The sequence below is a fragment of the Ceratosolen solmsi genome, unplaced genomic scaffold (genome assembly GCF_000503995.2).
Source record: "Ceratosolen solmsi marchali unplaced genomic scaffold, CerSol_1.0 scaffold28, whole genome shotgun sequence".
In the NCBI taxonomy this organism is placed as follows: Eukaryota; Metazoa; Arthropoda; class Insecta; order Hymenoptera; family Agaonidae; genus Ceratosolen; species Ceratosolen solmsi.
Genome location: NW_011948429.1, coordinates 2,641,852 through 2,655,058, shown reverse-complemented (window position 1 = coordinate 2,655,058; position 13,207 = coordinate 2,641,852). Strand labels below are relative to the sequence as shown.

General features: G+C 34.9%; 1 protein-coding gene across 1 annotated transcript in view; it reads right to left on the bottom strand.

Annotated features, from left to right (window-relative positions):
- Positions 1–2,497: 2,497 nt before the first annotated feature.
- LOC105363770 (organic cation transporter protein) overlaps positions 2,498–13,207 on the bottom strand; it is a 37,300-nt gene continuing 26,590 nt past the window's right edge. Inside the window, exons 3-8 of the mRNA XM_011501542.1 lie at positions 9,160–9,418; positions 6,879–7,177; positions 5,992–6,104; positions 5,078–5,292; positions 3,889–4,237; positions 2,498–2,723 (exon numbers count right to left, since the gene is read on the bottom strand). Of these exons, the coding sequence (XP_011499844.1) occupies positions 2,549–2,723; positions 3,889–4,237; positions 5,078–5,292; positions 5,992–6,104; positions 6,879–7,177; positions 9,160–9,418 (1,410 nt within the window). The 3' untranslated portion in view covers positions 2,498–2,548. The remainder of the gene's footprint in view (positions 2,724–3,888; positions 4,238–5,077; positions 5,293–5,991; positions 6,105–6,878; positions 7,178–9,159; positions 9,419–13,207) is intronic.

The following is a 13,207-nucleotide window of genomic DNA, read 5'->3' as shown; positions in this document are numbered from 1 at the left end:
TGAATCTTTTTTTTATAAAACGAGGAGCGACACATTGATAAAGCAAATTATATTTATTCTATTGCTATCCATTTAAATTATAATTTATAATTTATGTACTTACTGAATACATTTATCGACTAATATAGTTAACTTTTTTAAGGTAATTATTCTAGATAATATATATATATATATATATATATATTTTTTTTTTTTTTTAAATAAAGATCAATTTGGAAAGTATTTAGTAGTTTACAAATAATACTGAAAAATTTTCAAGGATAACATTACAAATAATATCCTATTATAATTATTGAAAATATAATAATAGTTAATAAATGTTAAACCTCTACTTAACAGTCTGTAAAACAAATATGTATATGTTTATATAGATACAGAATACAATTAACAAAAGGCCTTTTTTTATTTTTTATTAATTTTCAATAACTTTACAAATAATATTGTATAATACTGAAATTATAGTTAAATTTTATAATCTAAACACGATCCACTTATTATATATCAAATAACTAGGATAATTTATTCATAATGAAATTAATTTCATTATATTAATTAATTGATTATATTAATAATTACAAATTTTTATATAAAGAAATATAAAATTTATTATTTTCAACTCAATTCCAATGAAGTTTGTTCGAACTGATTAAAAATAATTTCATTCTATGATGTTTTATTTTAACTTAATTACCATCATTATTAGAATTCTTTTAATACATTCAATATATTTATAAAAATCTAAATTTTTTTTTTTAATTACACTTTTCATCTTTTACATTATATCAACTATTTTATTTACATTTAGATTTTTATGCACTATATTATAATGGACATATAAATAAATTTTCTTTAGGCAATTTAAAGATTAAAATTTATATATATACACTTAAATTACGCGATAGAATGTTTCTTTCTTTTTTAAAATATGAAATTATCTTATAATTTTAGAAATTTGTATATTGCAATATAATTTTGTAATAATTACCTGACATTATTAGATATTTGAATTGTATTTTTATTAATAAATTTACTAATAAAAAATTTATGAAAAGATAATTTGTTGTCTCAACAAAGTGATTGGAAAAAAAAACTTTAACTATTTTACTTAAGCAATTTTAATATTTTCTTTCTTAATCCAATGTTTAGAAAATTTAATCAAGTAATGTGTATTAAATTCTTTTATTGCTTTATATTGTAACACAAAAATAAAATTACAATTCTTTAATACCTCATAGTCGTTAAATTGAAATTGTTTTTTTTTTTTTTAATTCGGTGTCATCATAACAGTTTTTGTTTTTACATATTATCTGTTTAAAATTTACTTAACTAATAACATTTCTACGTAACTATATAATATCCAATTCGAGTGCTTATGAAATAAGAAAATTTTATTATTTCAATGCTAGAAATTTTTATTAATATATTAACACGAGCTTCTATCTAAATAGCTAATAATTTTCTCGATAAAAATGGAATGAAGTTGCCTTAATATTACAAAATATGTAAGTTGAATGTGAATTATACAAATATAATTAAAAATATATAGATTGAAATTGTATAGAAGTATAGATTTTCAGTGTATATTATATATATATATGTGTGTGTGTGTGTGTGTGTGTGTGTGTGTGTGTGTGTGCGTGTGTGTATTTACGAATGAAAACATTCACAGAATATTCTTAAACTATAAAAAAATGTTGGCAAGACTTTTACGTGTACATGAGAGACGTTTATATTAATATATATTATCGCACGTATAAATTGACAGTTTTATGATTTTAAACTCGATGTGTGAGAAAGTAAAATGGGTTAAGGCCAATTTAAATAAAAAAAAAAATAAAAAAAAAATATTATAGAACATTGGCAAAAAGTCAAACTATTTAACGCCATAATGTCAGCATTCATGGAGTAAAAGAATTATATTATTGTCACTCGACATTATTTTAATAATAATGGAATTGTGCTAATTTCAGAGCTTATCAGTATAAAAAATGCTTTTAATAACTTTAATACATTTAAATAATAATATTATAAATATAGGCGTACAAGACTCCTAATGTAACTTTGATTAATAGATTGAAGAAAAACTATGAAAAAAAATTATGAAAAGGGACGTGTGAAAGTGAATTATAAAATATACTCAGAAGCTAATACAAATTTTCCAATCTATTGGATGTGACGATATACCCTAACCACTGGAAGACATTGAAAAACATTTTCAGCAATTGCTTATCAAAATCGCTTTTGCTTAAACAACATACGCAATATGCTCGCTTATCACAAGAAAGTACGATTATTAGAATCACACGTAGGCTATCGCTAGTACTTTCGCCTCTGCACGTTCAACCTGCTTTACCATCACTATATTCATATATATCACTGCAACTTGGCTTCAACGTATTGCGCTTCAACATTTAGTGACAAAAATACACTAATCTATAATATTGGGGGCGTACCGGAGTGACGTAATTCCCAACTGGATCACTGTCTCTTCGCGCGTGTACGAACAAACGTATTTTCAAACATATAAAGGTAGGAAGCGCAATGGCGTCTAAAGTCTCTCCTCTTCTAAGGGAGGCGCGACGACGCTTCTTCGTGATCTTATGCTCGATCTCTGGATCATGCTGCTCCTTAGCGTCTCGCCGCGAATCGAAGCTCGCCTCGAGCTACGTACGGTTGAGCTCCTCCGGAAATTCGACGTCGGGCATTCCGCATCGTCCGCCTTTCTGTGGATTTAATTAATGCCTGGCTTAAAGAAGTTGCTTATCTTTTTCGCTTATTTATTCGTATTCTGGAATTCCTTCTAATTTCCATTCACTTAGTTTAAACGTCAATGCAAACTCACAACGACCATCGAGTCCTGCATAAGTACTCGCGTACGAACTATCATTGTATTTGCCAAATTTCACGGTTTCATTGCTTTTCATCGTTACTTCGCTCCGCCAACTCTTTGAATTCCCACAACATTTCAATTACTATTATTACTATTATTATTATCATTATTATTATTATTGTTGTTGTTGTTGTTGTTGTTGTTATTACTATTATTATTATCATTATTATTATCATTATTATTATTATTGGGAATGCTATACAATTTTCTTATATCCGATAAAAAGCCGTGAGTGGGTAAAGTAAGAGGGAGTGGCGAACGCGTATAAGAGAAATTGTTTTCAAGTCATAGAGTGGGAGTCGACTCGACACAGCAGAACGCGAAAGAGTTATTTTAAAGAAAACGTTGAGTAAATGTGTAAAAGTAAATATAAGCAAGGATCGTTAAATGAATGGAGAACATGGAAAAGCTATGAAATTTTCTTATAAATATTCTTTAATTCATAATATCCGTTTGATTTTATCGCTTATTGTTATTATTATTTTTTGTAAAATTTCCCGTAATATGCGAGATGTTGGGGAGTCTTAATAATTTATTTGAATTGTCTTGGTTTTCTTTATTTTTCTTTTCTGTTTTTTTTTTTTTTTTTTTTTTTTTTTTTTTTTTTTTTTTTTTTTTTTTTTCCGATAAAAATCTCATCGACTTCGATTCGTTTTTATTGTATGTGCCAACCGTTCTACAAGAGCTTGAAAACATTTCAAAAGTTAAATTTCATATTATATGCATTGACTTAAATATAATTCTATTCTAAAGTGAAAAAGGTTGTAGATTTTCAATAAATTTCACCATGATAGGTTTTGAGAATTGACCGATTCACTTGATTGATCCTACTTTCCGCTACTCGTCAACTAACCTTTCTACTCCTATTGTATGAATTCGTATCGTTTGGCATTTTTCATGTATGATTTGGAGTTTGGCGGGGAATGATTGTCTACGTCACGAATAATCCCATCCTAATGTCAGCCAATTGGATAATAATAAAAGTGTGACAGACTCACTTGGTGAAGCAGGGCATGTCCCAGATGCCCTGATCCTTGCCAAAGTTCTCTCCGTCTTGTAGGGTCTGCGGCAGCTCCTTGTCCAATGTCTCCGGCAGAAAGAGCGCGAGCACACCACCGATGACACCGAGGATGCCAAGCACCAGAAGCGGCAGGACGTTGGAGAAGAAGCCGAGGTAGACGATGAACGGGGCTATTATGCTCGCTACGTAGCCCATAATGTGAATGAAGGCGACACCCTGGGCCCGGACGACCGTCGGCAGGAGCTCAGCTGCGTACTGAAGCCCGATATTGTACGAGATGTTCACGCAAAATCGGCCCATTATCGCCAGGGTGGCCGAATATATATCTGCGCAATAATACGAGAATACGAGAGAAGTTGATTTGTGTCCAATCTGTACGCCATTAAACGCCGTAAAAACGCGACGGCAAATTTTCTTTCTTTTATAAACGCCTTTGTCCGGCATTTACGTTTTTCCCATTTTACCTCGGCACTCCTTGAGCGATTATATAATATTACACAGTGTACGTGGTAAATTATAAAAATATCAACGACAATTATCATTATGATAGGCTATAATAATTTTATATCTTAATACTCTTCAAATATTCTCTAAATGACGGTGATGTATTCCAAAATTTTGCATAATATTTTTTTTTGAAAATTTGGAACTTGGCATACAAAACAACCGATTGGCATTTATCCCGAAGGAAATTTAACGCCAGACGAAATCAAGTTTCATATGGCTAAACATATGGTAAATAAATAATTGCCAATCACGCTTAAGATTAAGAGCATCGATAATTACGAGCATTATCGACCACAAAATTGATTACAATTAGATTAAACATTTAATTATTGAACATTCTTACAATTAGCGTTATTGGGACTCGTTGCTGTTGCAATTATTTTATCATTATTATAATCATCAGCTATTACAATCGTTATGGTCGTTGTCATTTTTGTCGATGTTTTTATTTATTGTTATTTATTATTATCGTTATCGCGATCGTTGCTCTAACCTAATCCTCTTCATTATCGATGCTCTTAATCTCGCTTCCATTGTTATTGTCACATAAAGAGGATTGTGTTAAGCTCGTGTTCTCACACCTACACCTCCCCGCTTAATCGTGGGAAATTCTTGTGCTTGATTAACGTACAGGGGTGGGGAAAAATGGCGCTACTCACTGTTCGAGACGAGGCTGGCCCAGACGCTGAATATCCCAGAAATAACCATGGAACCGCATGCGAGCCACCGCCTGCCCCAGCGGTCGAGCACGAGGGTGAGGAAAGTGTCGGCCGGTAGTTCCGTAGCCGCGGCCACGGTAAACGTCACGAAGACGTCGAGCCTCAGGTTGTCCACGTTACGCACATGGCCGTCGAATACGAGGGATATCGCCATCCTGGGAAATCCGATTGGTTGCGTTTGATTGTGTATGCGATTGGACGAGTTGCCGGGAGATTTTTAATTGAATAATAGGCGGATTATTAGGATGGATCGGATTCCATAAGATTGTACGATCTATTCATTTTACGACGGTGAAAGGCAATTTCGAACTTTCATCTGATTATTGATAGGATATCTGATATTGAATGGGGATCTCTTACAGTTTAAGGGACTTGAGGATTTTAGTTGATGAATAAAACTAGCTTTATTCCTATATATATATATATATATATATATATATATATATAACGTTTTATCAATCCCAATGATATTTCATTTCATTTACGCGAAATTTACTTTATATTGAGCCGTACTTTATATTATACGATATTTCATAACCTATTTTTATCGGTAAGATGACCTATTAGATTAAATGCATCGAGTGAGAGATTAGTTGTTCCTGCACTACGAGAGTTAGCTTAGATGGTTTGCCGAAATATTATTGAAACATTATTCACTTCATTATTTGCAATTATAAAAAAACAATAGTTTCATAATATAAACAATGTTGCCACGATAATGTTATTTTGGCGAATGTATAGGGTTATTGGTGTTGGTGAATTTCGTGGATTTAAAATAGAATATTAATATATTCGTATGATTTAAACAACTATTAAAGAAACTTTCACAAAAGCTCGTGGCGATAAATACTCACCAAATTAAAACTAAAAGTATCGTGATTTTACGTAATCTTGGACTTCGAAAAAGATCGATTACGGAATAGGATTTATCCACCTCTTCTTCCTTTTGAATTCTAGCACATGTATCCTGCGGATATAAGTACGTTAACTTTAAGTCAATAAATGTCTTAAAAGTGTAATATTGTAATTACATATTTGTTAAGGTAACGTGTATGCGTAAAAGGTGATAATTATAATACCACACCTGTCCAGAATAGTAATAATTTATTCCTGTTTAATAGCCAACGTATAATTTTTTTAATTTGCGTTTTTTAACACTTTGACTCTTAACATTTTGACATTGTTTGACTTTATTATTACTATAATTGTGAACTATGTTGAATTACATCCAGTCAGTGCCAATAAAGTGGGAATTAGGAAAGAGGGTAAGTTAATCGTTAAATTTAACAATCGAATCTTCGATTCTATTAGAAACGTCTCTTTATTTAATTTGATATTCAGGAACTAATTTAATTTTATGGAAATTGAGCCATTTTGCCTGAGAATTTTTTAATTCAGAAATTGAGAATTGAAAAAATTCCGTATTGATACAATAGTTTAACATAATTCATAACTTTCCTACTTTAACAATAATCTTCTTGCTCGTAAAGCTCATACTTTTATCGCTTCATTGAATTTCCATATATTTAATCATAATAGCAGCCTTGTCAATAAAACAAAATCAGCTCCGAACGATCAAAGTCCGTCTCGAGGTATTTCAAAATCACATCCACGGTCCAATAGATCACCGATCGTAAAATCCACCTTTCGTATGAGTGCGTCAATAGGAAAAAGCAAAGAGGAAATTGAGCGTTAAACGGAGGAGCGTAGCCGTAAAGCGACGGCGGCGACCGCGACTCACCCGAAAGTCCTTGAAGACCTGATCGGGCACCTTCGTCTTGTTGATGCGCTCGAACTTGTGCAATATCAGCACAGCCTTGTCGACCTGGCCCTGACTGACGAGCCAGCGCGCGCTCTCGGGTACGAACCAGGGAGTCGCGACCGCGAGGACGAGAGGCACCGAGGTGACGACGCAGGTCAGACGCCAGTCGGCCAGGTAGTAAGCGATCCAGGGTAGAAGGCAGGCCGCGAACGTGAAGAACAGGGCGATCGACATGTTGGCGACGAAGGTGCGCCACTTCGGACCCACGTACTCCAGCACTGCGAGCAACAACAATTATGACACTTTACATTACTAAGGGGTAGGGGGTGAGAGCGAGGTGGAGGGGACGAGAGACGTTACGTCGGGATTCATAATGCAAACGCCATGTCTCCAATATATATATCGTAAAATATATAGATTGGCATCTTCAAATTTTACCAGCAGCCGCAGCAGCCTTCAATTTTGTTTTATTACTTTCTTGAAATTGAGAACTGCCGATGTTTACAATATTACGATATTTGGATATATGTTTTTTAAGAAATTCAGTGAAAATACGATTCTCTGTAATAAATAGTATTCAATAGGAAAAAAAAAAAAAAAAAAAAAAAAAAAAAATTAAAAAAAATAAAAAATAAGAAAAAGAGAAAGAGAAACAAGCATTTCACCAATCAATAATTCCGTAATTACTATTAAGTGACTTTTTGAAAAATTTTCTAGTCTATTAGTAAACGATACTGCGTTTCTATTTTATGTGTCACATTATCGGTTTGAATACGCTTTTGATAATATGATTCGCCGATATATGCAAATGTACGCAGCGTTTCATACATTAGTGTATGAAAGTATGTCAATTATTTTTTAAATTAATATTCCCTTACTTAAGTATACAATTACAATACTGAAATTGAAAGAAAATAAACGAACTGATGAATAGTATCATAAAAAGTAATTGGAGAATTATTTTTATTTGGATGAATTTTGTGGACTCGCTCTTACTTCAGAGCTTTTAATATTTATGTAAGCCGAAATAATCCATACAATTTTCTTTATAATTGTCTTAATGTTGCTTTAACTAGACACGAATTAATCTAAAAGCCAGTAATGGCTGCCTCATAATAAATACAAAAAGTTATGACTCATTTCATGCTTAAGAAGCTTAACACGAAGTCGCCCGGGTGCAGCGCACACACACCCACCCACCCACCCACACACACACACACACGCACACACGCACACACATAAAAGCATTAAAAAAAAAAATAATAATAATTAATAAAAATAAAACCCTTTAGTATTATTTTGTATTTTATTACAAAATTATTAAGTACTTGGAAGAATTATATAGTCATCAAATGTTTATAAAATTATATGATAGCATTAATGATAAATGATTTAATAACTAAAATACTATAGACAGAGATGAAAAGCTTGTAGGATGGAAATCTATTAAACTACTAATAGTAATATAATCTAATAAATTGTTTGCAATTAATTTTAGATAAAATAACAAATTAATAGTTGCGTGCTTCGATGCAATTTTAGTGAAACTTTTAATTAAATACAATTCTACCTTAGGTGGTTTAAAAAACCTTGAAAAGGACGATGATTTCTTAAAATAATATAGACTTTCTAATGCCGCACGAATTCTAAACATTAATAAATGAAGAAAATTTGTTTTCATATATATATATATATATATATATATATATATATATATATGTTTTTTCACAAATACTACCAACATCGCATACAGCTAGTTGCATTACATCGATATCATTTACTTTAGAGTTTCGATAAATTTCAATTATTACGTGTTGTTCGTATTGTCGCTGAGATATATTTCCAACGTTTCCAATACTTTTTGACTCCCCGTGCATAAATTTACGTAAAGCCAACAGCTCCTATCGATAGAAAGAGATAATGCGAAAGTACAATTTCGTTCTAAATAAGCCGGAAATGCATTACCAAGTGACGAAAATTCAAAAAACGCTTTATCAATAAAGTTTTCAAATTGCCATATTGCGATCGTTATAACGTCCCGATAATGCGATAGGACTCGCCGTTAACTAAAAAAAAAAATAAAAAAAACCGCCATTCGTTAATTACACATGGAAACGCTGCCATAAAAAGTAAAATAAATAAATAAAAGCACATATGTGTATAGAAAACGGAATAAATAAGAGCCTTGGCAGCGCGACTGAGGCGAATCCCCATGTCGATCACACTTGGAGCATGCGCGAATCGATGAAATTAAATTTACCGAGAATATACATCATAGTGAAGCAGTTGTCGAAGGCGAAGCCGAAGAAGAATCGGCAGACGGCGAACTCCCAGAAGTTGCCGGCGAAGATGGTGGCGACGCCGGACAGGAAGCCGACGAGGTTCGTGCCAATGAGGGCGGGGATCCGGCCATAGCGGTCGGCCACCCATCCGAAGATCAGACCTCCGAATATCGCCCCGACGAAAAAGATGCTCTGGGCGAAGGTGGGTAGAGCCGCGTTGTCGCAGACCCACTCCAACTGTACGGAAGGAGATGATCTTTTAATTGGCTTTTAATTTCCTAGTTGGCTACGCTTACGCCAATCTCTCGTTTAACAAGAGAAATGCCTCCCAGCTCGCACTTTCATCCTTCCTCATTTCACTTTAATAACAATTAATTCAAGCTACGCGCAACTACTGCCTTATGCCACTATTAATTATGGAGCAATGATGTATGGTGGATTTGTGAGGAGGGGGGTGGTGGTGGTGGTGGTGGTGATGGGAATCTAAACAATGATCTAACCATTCATAGCGTACACAATAATTAAATGATTAACACGGGAAAGGGGAATCTTTTAAAAATGTTGTTTTTTTTTTTTTTTTACTCGTTTGATCTGTTAGCTTTTTGGATAAATGGATTTTTAAGCCTATTATAATTGAGAGAAATTTCCACCGATTTTAATAAATCCTTTTCAATGTACATTTTATGCGTTTAACGAGTAGTTTTATATTTGAAATCTATTGCACCACGCGGGATTTTGAAATCTGGGGATTCTATTATTTTAAAGCAAATTTTCACTTCAGACCGCGTTCTTGCTTTTTATTTGTATTAATCATCGCTTATCATGCAATTAGAAAGTAAATCCTCTTTCAATTTTATTTGTCCCCGAAAATTGCAATATCATACATGATTAATACAAAAATAAATGAAAATATTTCACAGTCGAATAAAACGTATTGAAAACATTTTAACGGTTAAAAATATTCAGATATGAATAATTAATATTCAATAGATAAAATGAATGCTCAACTATTTTAAAAACTTATTGTAAATACAATGATTTCATAATTATACGCTACCCTCGGTCTACTTATAATATTTATAAAATATACGAATTTATGAAGTAAAATATAACATATAAAAAGCGTGTATTTTTTCTCATGATTTTTCCAAATTATCCACTTCATAAACCTCTTTCTACTCGAAGTTTTCAAATATTTTTTACGTATAACTGCGCAACGGCGAATAAAATATATATAAAAGTTAAGAAGCTGATGGAGAGAGCAGTTGGGGGGAAAAAACTGGGAAATACCGAACTTTTGCCGATAACGTAAAGAGGTGTGTGTCAAGTCCACCAGGAGGGAGACAAGAAGAAGAAGAAGAAGAGAAAGAAGACGAAGGAGAAGATGAAGAAGACGAAGGAGAAGAAGAAGACGAAGAAGAAGAATAAAAAGAAAAGCCGACAGAGGAACTCTAACGATACCCAAACGCCAGCGTGAGAGGCGCCGGCTGGTCCCCTTGAGAGATCACCTCTCGACCACTAAAACGCCATTTGCAGGAGAGCAAATGCAGTCACCATACGGCGAACTAAACACTCGACGACCATCCACCCTCCCTCTCGAGGTCAACCATCCGATTCTCTTTTAGTCATAGATTTTTACCGGCGTTAGACAGCCATCAATTCGGCAAGTACATATATTCTTCAATTAAATCAAATTACTATCGCGCACTCCTCATTATGGCTAATTTAAGTTTATAAAATCGCGGCCGAATTATTGATTTTATTGATAACAAACAATGCTTAAATAGGCCATATTTAATGAATTCTAATAGACAGGTATTTTTAGTGAATTTTTTACTCATTAGCTACCTGTCCCCTTTGAGCCCCTATTACATAGGCACTGAATAAGAATGATGGAAACAATAGCGTCGCGCCAGAAGATAGACTACGCAGCGACACGTAGTGAATAGCAGCGAGTGAGTGAGTGAGTGAGTGAGTGAGTGAGTGAGCGAATGAGTGAGAGATAGAGAGAGAGAGAGAGAGAGAGAGAGAGAGAGAGAGAGAGAGAGGCCAATCCGAAGGGAGCCGAATGCGAACGAGGGCACGCGAGCGAAACGCGAGCGAAGCAGACTAGCTTTTGATTTCGAAGCACGAACGCCTGGTTTTTTATTCTATTTATTTATCTTCTTTTTTTTCTCCCTTCTTTTTTGACGAACGCTTTTATATCGCGACTTTTTGTCACTTTTTTCTTCCTTTTTCGTTACTTTTTGCGCGCGATTGCGGAAAGTACGGAGAAACGTCGGTTCCGAAACGGAAGAATAAACTAGCGAAATTGCGCCTCGGCCGTGGGGATGCCGATCGAAGAGGACACCGACTGGCGCTATTGCTGCGAGTGTATTTGTCTCCACTGTTTCGTAAAAGCTCGCGCCCTTCTCCTTCGTTTGGCTAACTTTGCCCGGCCCTTAAGTGCCTAGTACGTCCAGTAAGACTCTCACCAAGTCTCTCACAGTGTATACACGAGCGTCTGCCTTTTGTGAACTTAAAACGCACACTTTTCCAAATAAGCAAGAGAGGTAAGAGGGCCGTTATCCATGGTTATCCATCGGCAGGATTTAGATGGTAAACGGGTGAACCTTATGTTCGATTTCGTGTCATTCTCGGGAGCGTAGACGAGGATGGGAGCGCAGGAAGGAAGGAGAGAAGGAGAAAAGCCCGTGAAAAGCACAGTCACCGCAAAATCGTATACGCCACGGGAAATTAAGCTTCGTTCGTATGCGTCAACTCGCGCGTATGTACGTGTGTGATGGCGCGTGTGCTCGGCGAGCGAATTCGATTAAATTGCCGGTGGGCGCATTGGATCTACCGTGCCCCCGTACACTTTCGCTGGGGTGATTGTTAGCACGCGGGAGAGAAAATGGATGAGAAAGAGAAATGGGCATCGATGGAGTTAGTACGGAGATCTGATCTCGCATCGACGTGCCAGATCGTTATTGCCTATGGGAAATCTGTGTATATCTGCGAAACATCGACTATTCGATATCCGCGCCCGTTATCTCTCTCATTCTTTATTGTGATCTCGTGAATGTGGCGCCGCTGTGACTGATCAATCAATCGCGTAGTAACGAAGCCGCGGGTGTAAAAAAAAAAAAAAAAAAAAAATTCTCCACCCGTTAAAGCCTATTAAATTCATTATGTACTTGTATTATCTGATACTAATACATCGAGGCTGGATTATGGCGCGACGTTTTTACTGCCCATACACTTGCCGTATTCGTATTGCGTGAGATTGTCGACAAATTTTCAATTTTGACAATTATGTAATGAGGCAAACGAGCGAATTGCCTTGTTTAGACACCCACGGGATTATCAATATGTATGGGTGGCAAAATAGTAGTCATGATTATTAATAAAAATCCTTTACAATTGAATGCAGTTGAAATAATTACCGCTCTAATTGCATGGAAATGACCATATGAATAATGAATGTATGCAATAAATATGAATTGCCGTGACAAGAGCAAAACGCACACTTTCAAAATGTATTCAAGTTCAATGTGCAGGGCTTTTTGCGCTAATATTTGGCATTCGTTTCCGGCTGTAATAATAGCCAAGTAAAGGCCATCGATGCGAGGAAGCAAGAAACGAATTGAAGTCCTTAATTTTCCATTCGTTAGAGCGGCCAACCTTTCTAAATAGGTACGTTGAGAGAACGGGCTCGAACGATTCGGCCTGCCATATCGTGTGTTTATAAAACAATGCCATCGATTGACAACGTCGATGCATTTCCGCAAATTTAACTGACCAGTTGAACAAATGCGCAATCAACCTTTTAATGCTAATTTCTATTACTTCAAAGCTACTGACCCTTTCGCTAGACTTTATTTATCATCACAATCATTAGTAATTACAGCTTGAACCATAAATTTCACAATATCATGAATCGTAAAAAGACATTCCAATAGGCTCGATTTTTATGCGATTTATCGACGAGGCGGAGCGGGGCGACGGGTGGGGATGACGGCGGCGGTGGTAGCGGTTGCGGCGGGG